This window comes from Acinonyx jubatus, chromosome B1, assembly GCF_027475565.1.
Source record: "Acinonyx jubatus isolate Ajub_Pintada_27869175 chromosome B1, VMU_Ajub_asm_v1.0, whole genome shotgun sequence".
NCBI classification, from domain to species: domain Eukaryota; kingdom Metazoa; phylum Chordata; class Mammalia; order Carnivora; family Felidae; genus Acinonyx; species Acinonyx jubatus.
Window position 1 is genome coordinate 111,887,424 of NC_069382.1, and position 22,333 is coordinate 111,909,756.

The 22,333-nt window shown below is 42.0% G+C and overlaps 1 protein-coding gene across 6 annotated transcripts in view; it reads left to right on the plus strand.

Moving 5' to 3' along the window:
• The window catches only part of ETNPPL (ethanolamine-phosphate phospho-lyase), a 44,984-nt gene that overhangs the window by 18,207 nt on the left and 4,444 nt on the right, over positions 1 to 22,333 (plus strand). Inside the window, exons 12-13 of one of the 6 annotated variants that reach the window (XM_027062078.2) lie at positions 446 to 513; positions 21,720 to 22,000. In XM_027062078.2, the coding sequence (XP_026917879.2) occupies positions 446 to 513; positions 21,720 to 21,848 (197 nt within the window). In that variant the 3' untranslated portion in view covers positions 21,849 to 22,000. Of the gene's footprint in view, positions 1 to 445; positions 514 to 2,132; positions 3,024 to 6,139; positions 7,000 to 7,053; positions 7,087 to 16,528; positions 16,874 to 21,719; positions 22,001 to 22,333 lie in introns of those variants that run through there. The other 5 variants (XM_027062084.2, XM_027062096.2, XM_053217075.1 and 2 more) reach the window with 5 other exon arrangements.

Consider the following 22,333-nt stretch of genomic DNA (forward strand, 5'->3'; position numbering starts at 1 on the left):
AATTTCCCTTGAATAACGTGAAGGAGGCATACCTAGCAGGTTCAGTGCCACTTGTAAATGATAATGATGGAATGTTGCAATAAAAGTTTAAAAGCAGCAATTCTAATAGTGACATGTTTTAAACACATTACATTTACTTCTTGATTCTTCATGAAACGTACTTCTATAGATAGCACAAATGTTTTTTTTTAATTTTTTCAATGTTTATTTATTTTTGAAAGAGAGAGAGAGAGCAAGAGGGGGAGGGACAGAGAGAGAAGGAGACACAGAATCTGAAGCTGTCAGCATAGAGTCTGATGCAGGGCTCGAACTCAGGGACTGCGAAATCATGACCTGAGCTGAAGTTGGATGCTTAACCGACTGAGCCACCCAGGGGCCCCAAAAAATGTTTTTTTTTAATATTTTATGTTATCCTGTCTTCTCCACTATATCTCCCTTGATGTAGTTGTGGAAGAAGCCATCGGAGCCAAAAGTGAGAGTATGACCTCTGAGAATACTCCGTGCAGAACAAAGGTAAGAGTCTGCTACTCTGTTTTTAGAGGAAAAGGTTAAAACTTTGGAAAATTAACTGAAAGGAATGCAAATTAAAAAAAACTGTACAATAATTTTTAGAATAAAATCCACCTTTGCTAGGGTTGGCTTACTGTTGCAATTTTGAGTGCACAATTAAATTTCAAGGCAAACATCCTACCACTTGAAAGGAATAAAACCAAAGAACCATTATTACTGGATCACTCCCATACCCTCCTTCCAAAAAAAAAACTCCTCCAGCCTGCAAAGAGGGCCTTCAAAATAAAAAGAGAAATGATTAAAAATGTCCTAAGCATCCTCCTGTTGGAGGGTCACCTGACGCTGCCTCGGATTGCCGCACACCATTATTATTTTTTTTTTTTAATGTTTATTTATTTTTGAGAGAGACAGAGTGTGAGCAGGGGAGGGGCAGAGAGAGAGGGAGACACAGAATCTGAAGCAGGCTCCAGGCTCTGAGCTGTCAGCACAGAGCCCGACGCGGGGCTAGAACTCACAAACCATGAGATCATGACCTGAGCCGAAGTCAGACGCTTAACCGACTGAGCCACCCAGGCGCCCCGCTGCACATCACTCTTTAAAAGCAGCAGAAGCGTTAGCAGGGTGGCTCCAAAATGCCAGGGTTTGGTCCTGAAGTGAACTAAAGTATAAACTTCAAATTCTGGGGCCTGAGAACCATCTGGCACCAAGTGGCCTAGTTTCTGCATTTGATGTGCTTCCAGCAGAGGGCCTTTCCATTCTCTCCCTGAGCCGCCCAGGGTGTGAGAAAGTGCTCCCCAGCTCAGGAAACAGAGAGGCAAAAACTTGAGAGGCTTTGTTGCATAATTTGCTATTTGTTTATGACTTGGACACACAAAGGAACACTCAGTGCCTTGAAGCCGCCCGCACATACGGCACCCTCAGCAAGGTCCTTCTCATGGAAAAACATTAGGCCCTTTGAGAGAAAATGGTTTGTTAACAGGACTGCTTCTGTTTCTTGGTGGAACACAAACGGATTCTAAAAATCAATTCTTACCTGCAGTTTAAGAGCAGCTTGTCAAGGCTAGGACAGAATCGTAGCTGAGAACTGAGCAAGCATTGAAAAGGAGCCTACAAAAAAGGGAGTTCTCAATGAGAATCGGATGCTAGAGTTAGCGAACACGTTTCTGAAATTTTGGTTTGGAGTCGCAGATTTTTTTTTAATTTTGTTAATGTTCATTTATTTTTGAGAGGGAAGCAGAGAGAGAGAGAGAGAGAGAGAAAATGAGAAGAGCGGGGGAGGGGCAGAGAGCGCAGGAGACACAGAATCCGAAGCAGGCTCCAGGCTCTGAGCTAGCAGCACAGAGCCCCATGCGGGCCTTGAACCCACAATCTGTGAGATCATGACCTGAGCTGAGGTCGGACACTTAACCGACCCAGCCACCCAGGCGCCCCTGGAGTCCCAGATTTTATGCTGACCTCACATTTCAAAGGTCCACAGAAGATACTCACCAGGGTTAGAGAGGAACAGCCAGTGTCATAGTGTCCTGTTTGCCTGCTGGCCTGTTGAGTCGACCCTGCAGAGGCAGGGCGGCTCGTAGGGGGGCGCGCCTGCTGGAGTTTGTGCGCCTGCGCCTGTCTTGCAGATGCCTAACGAAGCACAGTCGGAATTGCTCAGTGAAGGCACCTCGGATCCCAGAGAAAATCCCAGCCGAAAGAGAAATGGATTGTGCACAGATAAGCACTCGCTGCTCAGTAAGAGGCTCAAGACATGAGAGATTAACATTTTAAAGCAGGATAAATATCCAGGGTTATAGAGAATGAATGGAAGTGTCTCTTCGGTTAGTACCTGTGTTGTACCCTCTAACAGTAGAATTTGCATTTCATTTAGATGTGTAAATAAAAAGGTAACAGAGTGAAAAGAATAAGCCGAGTGAAAACCAAACCATGTCAAGATTATTAGTTCAGCCTCTAGCCTGTTAATTCCCTACTTGCGATTTCTGAAAGTACTTTATTTATTCTACTAAACTTATGATTCAAACTGAATATTAAGTTGGCGGTTTTACTTCTCATGTGTTAATGTTTGAAATAAGAGAGCAAAGTACAATAGGTTCCTTAACTTTAGAGATGTGGTGCCTTAAAATATGAATGAACCATTCTTTATTGATTTAATTTATATATATTTTGGGGCTATAATCAAAGATGATGTAAACCAAAACATTTTTACTAGAAAAGCGTACCCTTGTTTTGCACAGAACACTAGGGGTGGTAAAAATCAAAGCCATTTGGAAAAAATCACATACAGCAAATGTTAAGAAGCAAATGGATAAATCAGGGGCACTTGCGTGGCTTAGTTGGGTAAGCATCCAACTCTTGGTTTCAGCTCAGGTCTTGATCTCACGGTTTGTGAGTTCAAGGCGTGCATCCGGCTCTGCGATGACAGCACGGAGCCTGCTTGAGATTTTGTCTCCTTCTCTCTCTGCCTCTCCCTCACTCATGCAAACCCTCTGTCTCAGAAATAAATAAACATTTTTTTTTTTAAAGAAGTAAATGGATAAATCAGACTTCTGGCAGAGGACCAGGTAAATCAAGATCTTGTGGAGTCGTGGTGGGGGCCTGGCGGCAGCAAAGAACACAAGAAATATATTCAGAAACACAAAGATGTAGCTGGACCGGCAGCAGTAGTTAAAGCACTGTGCTCAGTGAGGAGACCTCAGCTCTGTCTAAGTCAGGTTGTGACGCCTTGTCCACTCATTTACCTGGCAGTTAGGAAATTAACTTCCATCCAATCATCTTCCTTTCTCATCAAGTTTATCAGTACCCAGCACACTCCCACACACACAAGAGAGGGAGCTTTGGGTGCGCGTGCCCATGTACACACACACACACACACACACACTTCTAACCACACATTGCAAAGGGAAGTGAGGAAATATGGGACCTCCAGATTCTCTTTGCAACATGCTGATATTGTGAGACATTCACTTGGAGGCCAATATACTGAACTTGGAAGAAATTTGAATTTTAGTATTTTAGTATTGACTTCCCATTATCTCTCTATTGCCTTCCTAATACTTATTAAACTTTGTATTTTGGGTTTTGTTGCATAAGAAAGAGAGAATAATTCTGCTGTGGCTGTTTCATGATAACTGAGAGGGATGTTGAGAGGAAAATGTAAAATCTTCCTTTCTGAGTTTGTCATTAATTAAAAAGCTATTTAAAAAAGCAAAGTCTCATTATTAAATACTTTTTTCCTCCTAAAAATATAATTGACCCTGTGGATTCTGGCTGGATAATGCTGAGGTTGGTTCCCAGGAGCTGGCAAAGAGGAGGGGGTATAGAGATATCTGTGGTTGGCTTCTAAGGAGCACATCATCAGATCTTTCACAACACAGGTCAACACCCCTATAAGCACCCTCTCATGGGCATGCTCAGTGTTTGTTCTCTTTTCTCATTGCAGAAGGCAAAAGCAACCCATACCCGCGTTATATGTTTCCAAGTATAAAATAGAAAATTAAGACTTTATTCTTTGATATATTCCCACTCTTCTTCCTTGCCTATAAATTAGATTTCCATAATAAGGAGGAGAGATCTGGAAATAAATGACATGTTCCTGGATGTAACAGAGACTACCTGTGTATGAGGTTCCTGGTAATCCCTTCATTTCCGTGATGTCACAATTGGGTGTCAGTTTGGGTCCTCTGGGTCTCTAGATTGAGTCCCAAGATAGTTGAAAGTAAAAGAGATGGCTTGGGGGTAACTCCTGTGAAAGATAAAGAAGCAAAGAAGCAGTAGTCAGGAAAAGCTTTCAGGTCTGACATGGATGAAAAGAGAAGAGTCAGAGGGAAGATTTGAGCAGGAAGAGCTTGGACTGAGATGCAGCTCTGTGAAAAGTCTCTGCTAGTGCACGGCTTGCCCACAAAGAACTGCTGGGCAGAGATGACCGGGCCCTGGTAGCCCTACTGTCTCCCCTCACTGGCTGGGAGCTCCCAGGGAACACGTATCCAGCTTGAATGCTGCTGTGGATCTTGAAGATGCTGTAGCTAGTGGCTGTCGGCTGACTGCACTCCTCACCACAGGCTCCCTCTTGAAGGGAAACTGAGCAGCACACCCATGGCTGCCACAGTCTGCCCCTTGTACCACATGGATCCACTTGCCCACACATCTGGGGAGCAGCTCTTCAGCGATTCCTTAGTGCATCTCTCTTCCTCAGGGGAGACTTCTCTTCCTCAGGGGAGCTCCAAGAGTGAGCTTCGTGGAGCAAACTACAACTCCTGTCACTGCAAGTAGTCTCAGGGCCACAACCGGTACTCATCATCTCCCTTCTCCACTACTGACATTCCACTCACCTTTGGCCATCACTTCTGGACGTCCTAGTAGTGGTGTGTCTCAAACCCTCATTCCTCTGGAAACTATGCCCTTCTCAAGCCAGGGCTGAGGCACTATCCATTCACAGCTACAATTAGACAAGGAGTACCAAGAGATATCAAAGTGTACCATCTGAGTTTCACAGATGTCCTGCCTCCCCTGCTGTGGAACCACAGTGCTGCCTCCTCCTACAGATAAAGGTCAATTAACTCTGCCAATATGGTGACTCCAACTCCGCTTTCTAGATGCAAGGCGTCCAAGGTCCTCATGTGTCGGTTGGAGCTTACAGTTTAGCGGAGCTCTGACTTTGTCCCTCCCCAAAAGTACACCCCTTTGGGGACCAGAGGCTCCAATGCTACAGATTCCAAAGCTGTAGGGATAGGAAAAACAAAATTCTACACGGAGTCATCGATGGTAAGTGGGGCCATTCCTGGTTTCACCCCTTGGATCTAGGATCCTCCTGGGGACACACAGTGCCTTATGGAGGTCCCTGACTGGGTGCAGATACTGCCATCTGAAGGATAGCACCCCATCCTTACAGAGTATGACCTTTAAGTGGGCTCCTTAGCTGTACCTTTATTCGGGAAGGGCATTCCAATGCTCTACCAGAGTGGCAGCTTCTGGATAATGTAAATGTAATACAACCAGCCTATTTCATGGTCATGGGCCCGCCCTACCCATTTTCATTGTAAAGTGGGTTCCCCTTTGGATGATATTTTGTGGGATTCCATGTGTCTCAGGCACTCTATAAGCCCCTAGATTGTGGTTATAGCTTAGGCTCTGTAAGTAGGAGACCCAAAGGCAAACCCATACCCTAAATAGATGTCTATTCCTGTGCAAATAAACCACTGGCTCTTCCGAGACTGAAGGGGCCCAATGTAGTCAATTTGTCACCAAGAGGCCAGTTGATCTCAAGGGATAGTGTCATGTCAGGGACTCACTCTTGGTCTCTGCTGCAGGCAGATTAGGTATTCAGAAGGGGCAATAGTTACATCTGTCTTGGCAAGTGGGAGACCATGCTGTGGGCCAACACATTGCCTCCATCTCTGCCATTATGACCACTCTGCCCATGTACCCACTTTGCCTTTTGTGAAGTGGCTAATGTCAACTAGCCAAGTCATTTTGTCTGCTTGGTTGTGCAGTACCTCTTCCATGGTGGGTGCTTTTTGGTGGATGTTAACAGGTGATACAAAAACGTTTTAACATGTGATGTTTACTCCATGTATTCATTCCTGTGCCTTTACCCATTACCCCCTTTGTCACAGGCTCTGACACTTTCTTTCAGGCTCCTGATCAGCTGACCAAGCCATTCACCACTGCTCATGAATCCATACACACGATCACCTCACTTCTCCTTTACATACCAAGTGGATGATCTGACGCACAACTCAAAGTTCTACCATTGGAAATTTTTCCCTTGCCACTGTCTTTCAAGGCCACCATTGTGTGTATCTATAATGTGGCCATCGTCCCTTTTACTGAAATGATAGATCCCTGATTCTTGGTAGGGTTCATCTCCCACCTTCTTGAGCAAACATGTCTTACAGAGGCTTCTAATATACTAGCATACTCTAGGATACTATATAGTGTATTCCAGTATATTACCTCTCTTCCTACAAGATCAGAACGATGTCATCTGTAATGAGTCACTGATATTCTTCAGAATGCCCAGATAGTCCAGATCTCTTGAGGCTACGTTATGACAGAGGGCAGGAGAGTTGACGTTAGCTCTGGAGCAGAAGTGTAAAGAAAGAATAGCATTAGTTCCAAAAGAAGGCAAACTGTTTCTGGGTTTTTTTTCTAAATGGGTTAAAATAAACATATTCCCCAAATTAATGACCACATATCATGTACTTGAGGCCTTAGTCACCTGCTCTAGCAACACCACCACGTCTAGCACTGCAGCTGCAATTGGGGCTACTGCTTGGTTGAGTCTGCAATAGTGTAAAGTCACTTCCCAGTTATCAACCTGGTTTCTGTAGAAGCCAAGTCGGCTAGTTAAGAGGGGAAATGATAGGAACAGCCACCCCTACATCCTTTAGACTTTTAAGAGCAGCACCAATCTCCACCATCAATACCCAGAATATGATATTGTCTTTGACTTATCATCTTGGTAGGAGAGAGTGAGGGCAGGTGTGTAGAAGGGCAGTCAGAGGCTTCCACCTGGCCTTCTCCACTATGGTAGCTTTTATTCCACAGGTCAAGGACCCAGTGTGAAGGTTACTCCAACTGCCAAGTATGTCCAGCCGAATCATACTTTTGGGGACTGGGAGAACAGCCACAGGTGTCCTTTACTAGCGAAGCCTTAAAGAGCAGTGAGTGTTCGGGGCTCCTGGGAGGCTCAGTTGGTTAACATCCGACTTTGGCTCAAGTCATGATCTCATGACTTGTGAGTTTGTGAGTTCGAGCCCCACATCAGGCTCTGTGCTGACAGCTCGGAGCCTGGAGCCTGCTTCAGATTCTGTGTCTCCCACTCTCTTTGCCCCTCCCCCACTCATGCTCTGTCTCAAAAACAAATAAACATTAAAAAAATTTTAAAAATAAAAAGAGCAGTGAGTTTTCCTGCCTACATCCTTCTAATAAGACTTGGTGCTCACCTAAGTGGAAAGACTTCCTTTGTGGGCTGTATAGGCAAGCAGATATACAGGCTTTATACTGGGCTCTTTGTAAAGAGGAAGGAGATGGGTGTTCCTCAGGGAGAGAAAGAAAAAAGCTCAAATTCCAAGAAAGGACATCAAGCTGAAGTAGAAGTGGGGAAAATTCAAGACCTCCTGATGGCTCTGAAGCAAGGAATCTATGCTTTGATGAGTCTACATTTTGTTAGTTTACTCAGAGATATTTGATATATTTTTAGTGCCATAGCAAATAACATCGTTTTTTAAATTTCCTTTTCCACGTATTCCTGGCATTTAGAAATAAAGTTGATTTTTGCATATTGACTTTATTTCAGCAAACTTGCTAAACTTACTTGCAAATTCCAAACGTTTGTCCATTCTTTTGGATTTATACATATATAATATTTCATCTGAGAGTACAGTTTTACTTATTCCTTTGTGATGCCTGTGTATTTTCCATCAATGCTCCAGTCTTCTCTTTATGGAATTCCTTTAATTATGTGTTCTCTTAAAGCCACTTTACATTATCCTTTGGATTTCATTGTTGACTTCCTTCACATCAATAACCACTATATGTTTTGTTATATCATTTTATTGTATTTTACATTTTTTTCTATATTTTCCCCAAGTTTTTATTTTGAAAAATTTTCAACCTTCAAGTAAACTTCATATAGTAATGCAAATTCTATATATCCTTCACCTGGATTCACCAATTGTAATATTTTGTTCCACTTGGTTTTCTGGCTATATACTATTACACATAAACTTTTTGGCTTTGGCTAAGCCATTTGAGCCATATGAGATTTAGTTGCTGATATCAAGTCAACTTACCTTAAATATTTCACCTTGTTTTCCCCCCTAAGCAAGGGAATTCTCCTATAAATCAATTATCATATTAGAGATATTTAACATTAATTTATAACATTATCTAATATTTAACTCCTATCCAAATTTCCTAAACTGTGTCAATACTGTCCTTTATAAGCCTTTTTTTAAAAAATTCAGAAACCTATCAAGGATCCTGTGAAGCATTTAGTTGTCACTTCTGTTTAGTCTTTTTTAATCTAGAATATTTCCCTATTTTTTTCTCTCATCACATTGGCATTTTTGAAGATTCCAAGCCAGTTGGACGTGTTGTAGAATGTTTTTCAATTTGAACTTGTATAATTTTCCTCATGACTAAATTCACATTAAACATTTTGGCAGAAATATTACATGGGTGATACACTCAGATTTATTTTCAAATGTGAAACTAATCTGAAATTAACTCAACTTCATCATGATGCATTGTTTTATATATAGACTATATGTAGAATTCTATATACATGCATTATATATTTTATATTATATTTACATTCATACATAGAATTTGAGAGAGAGATATCTCAAATATATATATGTGCAAAAGTCCTAAACTAAATTCTGGCAAACCAAATATTTATTTGTTAAAATCCAATAATGCAATATTGACTGGAATTTTTATCTTCTTCCTGTTCAATACAGAGACTTCAGAATATTTTTTTTCATTTATCTCTCTGAATGTTACTGTTTTGTGTTATAAGTCTATAATTTTAGGCATATATATGTGTATATACATATGAATGATGTTTTATATATGTATTTTTAGTTGTTCTTCATTTCTTTCTTCCCCCTTCAATTATTTTCCTTTTTTCTTATAGAACAGTCTTTTAGTATTTCCTTCAGAGTGGATCTTTGGTGCAGCTCTTTTGTTTGATCAATGGATAAACTGTAGGCCATAAATGACTGAATGAAGTACCCCCCATCCTTAGAGGCAAAGCCGAGACTGGCAGCCACGTAAATCTCACTCCTGGGCTAGTGCTTTTCTCTTCACATCATTTTGTTTGTTTATTTTTAAACGTGTCTTTATTTATTTTGAGAGAGAGAGATAGAGAACAAGTGGGGGAGTGGCAGAGAGAGGGAGACAGAGAATCCCAAGCAGGTTCCATGCTGTTCAGCTCAGACCCCAATGTGGGGCTCAAACTCACAAACTGCGAGATCATGACCTGAGCCAAAATCAACAGTCAGACACTCAACCGACTGAACCACCCAGGGGCCCCTCTTCCACATCATTTATTTTATTTTATTTTTTTATTATTTTTTTTAATATATGAAATTTATTGTCAAATTGGTTTCCATGCAACACCCAGTGCTCATCCCAATAGGTGCCCTCCTCAATACCCATCAGCCACCCTCCCCACCTTCCCACCCCCCATCAACCCTCAGTTTGTTCTCAGTTTTTAAGAGTCTCTTATGCTTTGACTCTCTTCCACTCTAACCTCTTTTTTTTTTTCCTTCCCCTCCCCCATGGGTTTCTGTTAAGTTTCTCAGGATCCACATAAGAGTGAAACCATATGGTATCTGTCTTTCTCTGTATGGCTTATTTCACTTAGCATCACACTCTCCAGTTCCATCCACGTTGCTACAAAAGGCCATATTTCATTCTTTCTCATTGCCACGTAGTACTCCATTGTGTATATAAACCACAATTTCTTTATCCATTCATCAGTTGATGGACATTTAGGCTCTTTCCATAATTTGGCTATTGTTGAGAGTGTGGCTATAAACATTGGGGTACAAGTGCCCCTATGCATCAGCACTCCTGTATCCCTTGGGTAAATTTCTAGCAGTGCTATTGCTGGGTCACAGGGTAAGTCTATTTTTAATTTTTTGAGGAACCTCCACACTGTTTTCCAGAGCAGCTGCACCAGTTTGCATTCCCACCAACAGTGCAAGAGGGTTCCCATTTCTCCACATCCTCTCCAGCGTCTATAGTCTCCTGATTTGTTCATTTTGGCCACTCTGACTGGCATGAGGTGATATCTGAGTGTGGTTTTGATTTGTATTTCCCTGATGAGGAACGACGATCATCTTTTCATGTGCCTGTTGGCCATCTGGATGTCTTCTTTAGAGAAGTGTCTATTCATGTTTTCTGCCCATTTCTTCACTGGGTTATTTGTTTTTTGGGTGTGGAATTTGGTGAGCCCTTTATAGGTTTTGGATACTAGCCCTTTATCCGATATGTCATTTGCAAATATCTTTTCCCATTCCGTTGGTTGCCTTTTAGTTTTGTTGATTGTTTCCTTTGCTGTGCAGAAGCTTTTTATCTTCACGAGGTCCTAATAGTTCATTTTTGCTTTTAATTCCCTTGCCTTTGGGGATGTGTCAAGTAAGAAATTGCTACAGCTGAGGTCAGAGAGGTCTTTTCCTGTTTTCTCCTCTAGGGTTTTGATGGTTTCCTTTCTCACATTCAGGTCCTTTATCCATTTTGAGTTTATTTTTGTGAATGGTGTGAGAAAGTGGTCTAGTTTCAACCTTCTGCATGTTGCTGTCCAGTTCTCCCAGCACCATTTGTTAAAGAGACTGTCTTTTTTCCATTGGATGTTCTTTCCTGCTTTGTCAAAGATGAGTTGGCCATACATTTGTGGGTCCAATTCTGGGGTTTCTATTCTATTCCATTGGTCTATGTGTCTGTTTTTGTGCCAATACCATGCTGTCTTGATGATGACAGCTTTGTAGTAGAGGCTAAAGTCTGGGACTGTGATGCCTCCTGCTGTGGTCGTCTTCTTCAAAATTACTTTGGCTATTCGGGGCCTTTTGTGGTTCCATATGAATTTTAGGATTGCTTGTTCTAGCTTCGAGAAGCATGCTGGTGCAATTTTGATTGGGATTACATTGAATGTGTAGATAGCTTTGGGTAGTATTGACATTTTAACAATATTTATTCTTCCAACCCATGAGCACGGTATGTTTTTCCATTTCTTTATATCTTCTTCAATTTCCTTCATAAGCTTTCTATAGTTTTCAGCACACAGATCTTGTCCATCTTTGGTTAGATTTATTCCTAGGTATTTTATGTTTCTTGGTGCAATTGTGAATGGGATCAGTTTCTTTATTTGTCTTTCTGTTGCTTCATTATTAGTGTATAAGAATGCAACTGATTTCTGTACATTGATTTTGTATCCTGCAGCTTTGCTAAATTCATGTATCAGTTCTAGCAGACTTTTGGTGGAGTCTATCGGATTTTCCATGTACAATATCATGTCATCTGCAAAAAGTGAAAGGTTGACTTCATCGTTGCCAATTTTGACGCCTTTGATTTCCTTTTGTTGTCTGATTGCTGATGCTAGAACTTCCAACACTATGTTAAACAATAGCGGTGAGAGTGGACATCCCTGTCGTGTTCCTGATCTCAGGAAAAAAGCTCTCAGTTTATCCCCATTGAGAATGATGTTAGCTGTGGGCTTTTCATAAATGGCTTTTATGATCTTTAAGTATGTTCCTTCTATCCCGACTTTCTCGAGGGTTTTTATTAAGAAACATTGCTGAATTTTGTCAAATGCTTTTTCTGCATCGATTGACAGGATCATATGGTTCTTATCTTTTTTTTTTATTAATGTGATGTATCACGTTGATTGATTTGCAAATGTTGAACCAGCCCTGCATCCCAGGAATGAATCCCACTTAATCATGGTGAATAATTCTTTTTATATGCTGTTGAATTCAATTTGCTAGTATCTTATTGAGAATTTTTGCATCCATATTCATCAGGGATATTGGCCTGTAGTTCTCTTTTTTTACTGGGTCTCTGGTTTAGGAATCTAAACCTAACTGGTTTAGGAATCAAAGTGATACTGGCTTCATAGAATGAGTCTGGAAGTTTTCCTTCCCTTTCTATTTTCGGGAATAGCTTGAGAAGGATAGGTATTATCTCTGCTTTAAACGTCTGGTAGAACTCCCCTGGGAAGCCATCTGGTCCTGGACTCTTATTTGTTGGGAGATTTTTGATAACTGATTCAATTTCTTCGCTGGTTATGGGTCTGTTCAAGCTTTCTATTTCCTCCTGATTGAGTTTTGGAAGTGTGTGCGTGTTTAGGAATTTGTCCATTTCTTCCAGGTTGTCCAGTTTGTTGGCATATAGTTTTTCATAGTATTCCCTGATAATTGCTTATATTTCTGAGGGATTGGTTGTAATAATTCCATTTTCATTCATGATTTTATCTATTTGGGTCATCTCCCTTTTCTTTTTGAGAAGCCTGGCTAGAGGTTTGTCAATTTTGTTTATTTTTTCAAAAAAACCAACTCTTGGTTTCATTGATCTGCTCTACAGTTTTTTTAGATTCTATATTGTTTATTTCTGATCTGATCTTTATTATTTCTCTCCTTCTGCTGGGTTTAGGCTGTCTTTGCTGTTCTGCTTCTATTTCCTTTAGGTGTGCTGTTAGATTTTGTATTTGGGATTTTTCTTGTTTGTTGAGATAGGCCTGGATTGCAATGTATTTTCCTCTCAGGACTGCCTTCGCTGCATCCCAAAGCAGTTGGATTGTTGTATTTCCATTTTCGTTTGTTTCCATATATTTTTTAATTTCCTCTCTAATTGCCTGGTTGACCCATTCATTCTTTAGTAGGGTGTTCTTTAACCTCAATGCTTTTGGAGGTTTTCCAGACTTTTTCCTGTGGTTGATTTCAAGCTTCATAGCATTGTGGTCTAAAAGTATGCATGGTATGATCTCAATTCTTTTATACTTATGAAGGGCTGTTTTGTGACCCAGAATGTGATCTATCTTGGAGAATGTTCCATGTGCACTTGAGAAGAAAGTATATTCTGTTGCTTTGGGATGCAGAGTTCTAAATATATCTATCAAGTCCATCTGATCCAATGTACCATTCAGGGCCCTGTTTCTTTATTGACCGTGTGTCTAGATGATCTATCCATTTCTGTAAGTGGGGTGTTAAAGTCCCCTGCAATTACCACATCCTTATCAATAAGGTTGCTTATGTTTGTGAGTAATTGTTTTATATATTTGGGGGCTCCCGTATTCAGCGCATAGACATTTATAATTGTTAGCTCTTCCTGATGGATAGACCCTATGATTATTATATAATGCCCTTCTTCATCTCTTGTTACAGCCTTTAATTTAAAGTCTAGTTTGTCTGATATAAGTATGGCTACTCCAGCTCTCTTTTGACTTCCAGTAGCATGATAAATAGTTCTCCATCCCCTCACTTTCAATATGAAGGTGTCCTCAGGTCTAAAATGAGTCTCTTGTAGACAGCAAATAGATGGGTCTTGTTTTTTTATCCATTCTGATACCCTATGTCTTTTGGTTGGCGCATTTAGTCCATTTACATTCAGTGTTATTATAGAAAGATATGGGTTTAGAGTCATTGTGATGTCTGTAGGTTTCATGCTTGTAGCGAGGTCTCTGGTACTTTGTCTCATAGGATCCCCCTTAGGATCTCTTGTAGGGCTGGTTTAGTGGTGATGAATTCCTTCCATTTTTGTTTGTTTGGGAAGACCTTTATCTCTCCTTCTATTCTAAATGACAGACTTGCTGGATAAAGGATTCTCAGCTGCATATTTTTTCTGTTCATCACATTGAAGATTTCCTGCCATTCCTTTCTGGCCTGCCAAGTTTCAGTAGAGAGATCCGTCACAAGTCTTATCAGTCTCCCTTTATATGTTAGAGCACGTTTATCCCTAGCTGCTTTCAGAATTTTCTCTTTATCCTTGTATTTTGCCAGTTTCACTATGATATGTCGTGCAGAAGATCGATTCAAGTTACCTCTGAAGGGAGTTCTCTGTGCCTCTTGGATTTCAATGCCTTTTTCCTTTCCCAGTTCAGGGAAGTTCTCAGCTATTATTTCTTCAAGTACCCCTTCAGCACTTTTCCCTCTCTCTTCCTCCTCTGGAATACCAGTTATGCGTAGATTATTTCTCTTTAGTGCATCACTTAGTTCTCTAATTTTCCCCTCATACTACTGGATTTTTTTATCTCTCTTTTTCTCAGCTTCCTCTTTTTCCATAATTTTATCTTCCAGTTCACCTATTCTCTCCTCTGCCTCTTCAATCTGAGCTGTGGTTGTCTCCATTTTATTTTGCAGCTCATTTATAGCATTTTTTAGCTCCTCCTGGCTGTTCCTTAGTCCCTTGATCTCTGTAGCAATAGATTCTCTGCTGTCCTCTATACTGTTTTCAAGCCCAGCGATTAATTTTATGACTATTATTCTAAATTCACTTTCTGTTATATTATTTAAATCCTTTTTGATCAGTTCATTAGCTGTTGTTATTTCCTGGAGATTCTTTTGAGGGGAATTCTTCCGTTTGGTCATTTTGGATAGTCCCTGGAGTGGTGCGGACCTGCAGGGCACTTCCCCTGCGCTGTGGTGTATAACTGGAGTTGGTGGGCGGGGCCACAGTCGGACCTGATGTCTGCCCCCAGCCCACCGCTGGGGCCACAGTCAGACTGGTGTGTGCCTTCTCTTCCCCTCTCCTAGGGGCAGGATTCACTGTGGGGTGGTGTGGCCTGTCTGGGCTACTTGCACACTGCCAGGCTTGTGGTGCTGGGGATCTGGCGTATTAGCTGGGGTGGATCGGCAAGGTGCACAGGGGCAGGAGGGGCAGGCTCAGCTCGCTTTTCCTTCAGAGGTCCGCTTCAGGAGGGGCCCTGAGGCACCGGGAGTGAGTCAGACCTGCCGCCAGAGGGATGGATCCCCAGAAGCACAGCCTTGGGTGTTTGCACGGTGCAAGCAAGTTCCCTGACTGGCTCCCTTGGGAATTTTGGCTGGGGGATGGGCGAAGGAGATGGCACTGGCGAGCGCCTTTGTTCCCCGCCAAGCTGTCGTCCGGGGCTCAACAACTCTCCCTCCCGTTGTCCTCCAGCCCTCCCGTTCTCCAAGCAGAGCTGTTAGCTTATAACCTTCCAGATGTTAAGTCCCGCTTGCTGTCAGAACACACTCCGTCCGGCCCCTCTGCTTTTGCAAGCCAGACTCGGGGGCTCTGCTTTGCCGGCGGGCCGCCCCTCCGCCCCGGCTCCCGCCCGCCAGTCCGTGTAGCACGCACCGCCTCTCCGCCCTTCCTAGCCTCTTCCGTGGGCCTCTCATCTACGCTTGGCTCCAGAGAATCTGTTCTGCTAGTCTTCTGGTGGTTTTCTGGGTTATTTAGGCAAGTGTGGGCGGAATCTAAGTGATCAGCAGGACGCAGTGAGCCCAGCGTCCTCCTACGCCGCCATCTCTCTTCCACATCATTTAAAAATCTTGGGGTCAGAGGCATACAAGAGTAATCAATTGACATAGATGGTTGAATCTACTAATGAAATGTTGTAAAACCAGTTAGTTTGATAAGTTGGCTTTGAAGTAATAGAAGCAACAGAAAAACACAGTTTATCAGTCAGTAACAGACACAAAAAATATTAATTAGGAAAACTCACTCAAGCAACACGGTAACAAAGATACAATAATTTTACTAGGTAATATTGACCTGAACATAACAAAACATTGGCCACCAAATGCCGATTTATGCATCCTTGCTATTTTTTATACCAATAACAATATCATCTGTGAACTGAAACGCAGCTGCCCCAAGGAAAGTATAAATCCAGGATGCATTTTTTCATTCCCTAGAGAGAAGAAAATTGTAGCAAAGGGGTGCCTGGGTGGCTCAGTCCGTTGAGCGTCCAACTCTTGGTTTCAGCTCAGGTCATGATCTCACAGTTTCATGAGTTCAAGCTCTGAGTCAGGCTCTGCACTGACAGTGTGGAACCAGTTTGGGATTCTCTCTCTCCCGCTCTCTGCCCTTCCCCCACTCTCACTGTCTCTCTCTCTCTCTCTCTCTCTCTCTCTCTAAATAAATAAATAAACTTTAAAAAAGAAAGAAAGAAAGAAAATTGCAGCAGTAACACAGGATTTGAAGGGGAAATGAGACTATGGGAGCAGAAAACGCAGATTTAGAAAGCAAGAATGATTTGCAGGGAGCTGTGATCCCCTAACATTTGTTCCTTCAGAACACCCTGAGGATTCGCTGATTGTAACCATGCCCCCTCATGCCTCACACGTAGTTTCTGATCTCCTTGGTATACGAATTTTAAAAAGAAAAAGAGAGAAGATGGGGAGATTAAAAAATAATCACCCATTCCTTTCAAATATTCAATAATTTGGTTTTGTTTTTCATTAATAATATTGCTGTATGATATTCCTGAGATTACTAACCTATGGTGTCTATCTAGATTTTAAGTTTGTTTCTTTTCCTTTTTTTCTTCCAGAACTGCGTCTTTACTTAATCCCTCTTTTCTAAAGGGTTTCAATCAAACAGATTGATTTTACAGAAACACCAATTTCCTCGTGATGTTCTGATTCAATCACCCAGTCACTCCCGCCATTGCCCAATGGGGTAATGAAAAAATGGCCATAGCAGCAGGGATAAGAGCTATGCATAGACTCAGCAACATGGACTTCTGCTCACCAAGGTCAGTCTGGCTACAGCCACACCCGATTGCCCAATCTGCCAACAGCAGAAGCCAATGCTATACTTCCAGAATGGCACCATTCCCAGAGAATTGGCCAAATGCTGAGTGGCAGGTTGATTAAAGTTTACCTCTTCAACCATGGGAGTGATAGCGCTTTATTTTCACTGGAGGAGATAGTTGACTCTGGATACGGATTTTCCTTTCCTGCCTCAATGCTTCCACCAAAACTATCATTCATGGATTTCCAGAATAAGTCCACTATCATGGTACTACACACTGAATTACTTCTGACACAGGAGCTCATTTCACAGAAAATGAAATGTGGAGAAGGGTCCATGATCATGAGTTCACTGGTTTTCCCATGTTTTCCATCATCCTGAAACAATTAGCTTACAAGAATGGTGGAGCAGCCTTTTTATGACCCAGTGATGGTGGCAGCATCTTGCAAGGCTGGAGAAATGTCCTTCAGAATGCAGTAAATGGTCTAAATTAGTGGACAATATATGGTGTTCTTTCCCTAGAATTCATGGGATTGGGAATCACAGGGTGGACATGAAAGTGAATCCTCTCCCTATGAACTGCAATGATCCACTAGAAGAGTTTTTGCTTCCTAGCCCCACAAGTTTAGGCTTCGCTGGTTGGGAGGTCTTGGTTCCAAAGGGAATAACACTTCCACTAGTGGACACAACAATGATTCTTCCTAAAACTTGAGACTGCCTGCCGGCCACTAGGGTTTGTCATGCCACTGAATCAACAGGCAAAGAGAGTGGTTACTTTAATTCATTGGGATGACTGATACTGATCATTAAGGGAAAATAATGCTGCTAGTACACAAAAGGGATAAGGAAGAGTATTTCTGGAATGCAAAGATAAACATCATCCAAAGATTTTTAAAAGTGTGTGTCAGGGGTGGATTTTGTATCCTTTTTTGGGGAAAGGGATGTGTGTTTGAGGTTGTATATGGCATAGCTGTGTCATGGTCAGTGGAAACATGAAGCTGCTACTGTCTTTATTTGAAAATTAAATACAGTTTAAGGAGATGTGCATAGGTTCCAAGTTGAGGAAGGAGGGACTGGGGTGGTTTTGTTTTGGATTTGGGTAGGGCGCAAAACAGACTCAGCTTTGAGACTGAGGGAGGCAGCGAAGCGTCAGTCACTTTGTAGCTGACACCCATTGTCACTGCTATGCTGACTCACCTCCTTGGTGTGAGGCAGCAACTGGGCTGCAACTGCCCCACTTCCCCTGAGTCCCCCTTAGCTCCTCCAGCTCCTGGGCCTGAGCTACGTGTTGAGTTCATGATGAAGGACCCAGCTAATGCATGACACTCATACCGTTAAAGTCAGAGGCAACCAAAACCAACATGGGTTTCAGCCTGTCCTCATGGGCTTATTCTTTGGATTCCGGATCTTGTTCTTCACACATTACATCTGCCTTCTCTTTCCAAATAAATGCTTGTCCTGCCTTGCAGAGATTGCACCACAATTGCATAAGGTCAAATCCCTGTAACAAATCCTTATAAATGTAATATAAACATAAACATATGTGCATGTATATGAAAAGCAGACTTAGTGGGATATATATATATATATAATATATATATTATATTATATATATAACACATATGTCATATCTATATATAAAATAGATAAACATATATATCCTGGTGGTTTTATTATTGGACCATGACTGATAGATGATACAAAGTAGATCCTCTTGTCATAATGGAATTAATCTAAAAATCCATAACAGAATGATTACAGGAAAATCACCAAAACACTAAGAAATTAAACGGCACACTTTTAGATCATAGCAAAAAGAAGAAGTCTCAAAGGACATTAGAAAAGGTAAATGTTGAACATCAAATATACCACATTTTTCATACTACTCTATAGCACCTAGAATGTATTAATACATTCTCAATTAACTGAAGGATATCTTAGGTAGGGTTCCCCGGAAGCAGAGCCTGAGACAGGAATTCTTTTGCAAATGATTTATTGGAGGAGCATTCAGGAGGAAGGGATTAAAGAAGCAAGGGGACAGGAGAAATCAGAGAAAGAGGCAGCAGAGCTACCCTTACCAGGAGCGCACTGGTGTCTTTGGAGCATGTATGGCACCAGTTAACCCTGCTTCAGACAAGGGGCCCTGGCCTTTACAGGATCATGCAGTCAATAGCTACAAGCCAAGGAGGGGGCTGTTTCCAGACATCTCTGGGATAGCCAATTCCCTTGGGCAGAGGTCAGTCTTCTGGAGAAAGGGGAGCCCTGAGTCGTTAGCAGTCAACACTTAAGAGTAGTTGGGGGCTTGGGGGGCCTGGGTGGCTCAGTCAGTTGAGTGTCCAACTTCGGCTCAGGTCATGATCTCACGGTTCATGGGTTCAAGCCCCGCAATGGGCTCTGTGCTGATAGCTCAGAGCCTGGAGCCTGCTTCGGATTCTGTGTCTCCTTCTCTCTCTGCCCCTCCCCTGATAGCGCTCTGCCTCTCTCTCTCAAAAATAAATAAACATTGAAAAAAAATTAAAAAAAAAATAAAGAGTAGTTGGGGGCTGGTTGTCCTAGCCTAATAAAAGGGGTCAGTCTGGACAGGGCATCAGCAGCACCCATTAAAAACCCATTAAAAAGGGTTTCCAAAGAGATTTATTTGTTGTGAGACCTTTAATCCATTTTCTTGTATTTTGAGACAGAGAGGCATGATCCTTCACTAAGGTGTCTGAGCATACAAATAGCATTTTAAAACATGGTTTCCTTCTACTATCACAAAAAACAACTAGAAAAAATTCTAACAAGAGAGCTGCTGTGCAATGGGAACCACAAGAAACCTGTCTTTACATTAGACACACGCCTAAGGAAACAGTGAGATATGTGCAGTGTCACCCGAACCAGGCAGGAGCCAGAACTTGTCCTCCAGCTCTGCCACTTAATCACCCTGTGACTTTAGTGAGTCACTTGTTTTTTCAGAATCTGTGTCTTCAGCTGTGAGATCAGAATAATCACACCGATGCTCCCTACTTCCTAGGAAGTTGTGAGAGGGAACTGAAATATACATACGGAGGGTGCTCCGAAGCCTGAGGTTTTGCTAACTGTAAGCTTTGAGTACCAAGTTTGAAAACACCCACACAGATGACTGGGTTGCTGAACAACTGTTGATCCTTCCCAAAGGCCGAGGTTGAAGAAACCACAGAGAGGAAACTGAGAACTTCTCTGGGTGGGGGTGGTTTGAACTTGGGAGTCTGAAGGTGGGGGCAGGGTGGTCCGGGAAGGAGGCCCACCAGCTCAGCTTGGTGGAGAAAAGGGAAAACAGGAGGGGAAACGGGCTCTGCACTGGCTCCACCCTCGCCATCACCTTGGGCCACACAGTGAGTGGCCTTCAGACCTCAGCTCCAGGGGTCCCCAGCACTAGTGTCCGGGTTTGAAAGGTCAGTACTTGGAAACTGAGAACTATAGGTGGAACTAACTGACCTCAGGTGGTTGTTTTCCCACCTCTCTTCCCCTTCAAACCCCTGCTGCACTCTACCTCGGGCTCTCCCACCCCCATCCAGCCCCATTACCTGCGCTTGAGGGTTCTGAACTTGTTCCAATTGCGCTGCCCCACTGCACTGCTCTGGGTATTCTTGTATACATCTGCGTTTGCACATCGCCGTACTTTCTGTTGAGTGTGTGCTTAGGCGTGGAATTGCTGAGTGCTTAGGGTATCTGAATGCTCAACTTAGGTAGATAATGCCAAACTATTACCACCAAAGTCGTTACCCCAGTTTATACTCCTACCAGCAACTTGCAAGAGATCCCGAAGATCCACCTTTTCTTCAGTATTTCATATTGTCAGTAGTGCTGTTCATAACAGGAAAAACCTGGAAACACACAGATGCTCCCAGCAGTTGAGTAGATTAATAAGCTATGACCTATTTTCAGAGCAGAATATAATACAGCACTCAAAAATGATGAACCACAACATACACACAACGCATTTTTTAACGATGCGTTTAAATATCAAAAAGAAGTACACCATAAGCAAAGCAGTTAGTGCTGAACACGGGATGAGGGGGAAGGATGACGAAGGATAGTTTGATAGGAGGTATCATGTGGTATTAATTGTAAGTTACTCTCAAGGCCCTAGCTCTCAATTTAGTGGTATGTTCTCAGGTAGTTATTGCTTTATTTAAAGTAGCTGACTGAATGACTAAAGACCGCGCACGAACCAATGATGAGGCTATGTCACAAACCAAATATCGTGTTCATTCAATTCTATACACTTATATATGTAAGTTTTTTAAATGGAAAAAAGGACAGATGGATAGAAGGAAGAAACCACCAAACGTTGAGAACTAAACAGAAATCACTGAACACTGTGGCTTACCTGTTAGTTGGGTGTTTGTGCACATCTATTCCTTTGTGTCCCTCAGGACTTTGCCCCCTTGTGCCAGTTCCAAAAGGTGGGCGTGCACATCCAGAAAAAAATCTTCAGAATACACTACTCAATTTTACAACCCATTCCTGGGACCACACAATCTCTAAAATAAAAAAAGTGGCAGGGAGAGTTTGCTCTTGTTTTGCATCCAGTAGAAACAGAGGGGGAAAAAAATGAATCCTTTCCTCATAGCAGTGAAAATGGGTGTTCTCAAGTTTTGGTGGTATAGTGATCACCTGGTGGCTTTTTAACATGCACCTTCCTTAGACATTTGTTTTCAGGTGCCAGCATTTTTAACCATCATTCCAGATCATTCCGATTCAGGTAGTCTGAGGACCATGTTGTGGGAAAAACTGGGTTAAAGAATGGAAACAAGAGGAGTGTTTGTATAGCTAAGGAAGTTGCCATTAAGGGGTCAGTAAATGGGGCAATTAAGAGCCAATTTTATTGTGAACATATAAAACCTTGTAAATTATGAGTCAATTAGGGAAATGACTCTCTTCCTTTTCATGTGTTTAATATGTATTATTTCTGAGAATTTGTGTTGGTCCTTGGGAGATGTGTGTGTATGTTTATTTTCTAACAGGTACCTCATGGACACTTAAAAGTACACTGGCATGTCTGCAAATCTTATCCTGACAAGGAGACCTTAAAAAGGATTAGACTTGAACGCGTCTTCTGGAATGACATGCCAAGAGCACTGCACACCATCTGAAGCCAAGTCAACTAGACATGGCTGAACGTAATTTTCTCCCCTTTGTACCAAATATAATGGTGCAGAGTGACCCTTAATGTGGAAGGGAAAACTGGCACTTGGATTTCCAATAACATTAAAATATTCCCGAATTTATCTTTTTTTAATTAAATAAACCCAGTCATTCCAGGATCTTCTCATAGAAACCTATTTCCCAAGCATTGATTTTTTTTTAATTCAAGGTTAATTATGTATGAAATATAGTTTATACATGGTAACTTGCATCCATTGTAAGCATATGGATTAACAGGGTCTTTTCATATTTGACAAACATATATGAAGAGTACAGAAGTAGCCAGAACCTCTTCTTTCTGGTCTATGGCCAGTGTATGTTTGATTCCAGGAGCCATGGTTGTCAGGATAAACTATATGTTTTATGTAAAGTCTCAGAGAGGTAAGAATATTTGAGTTCTCTACAGATCTAAGTGGTGCTTCTGGAGTTTACA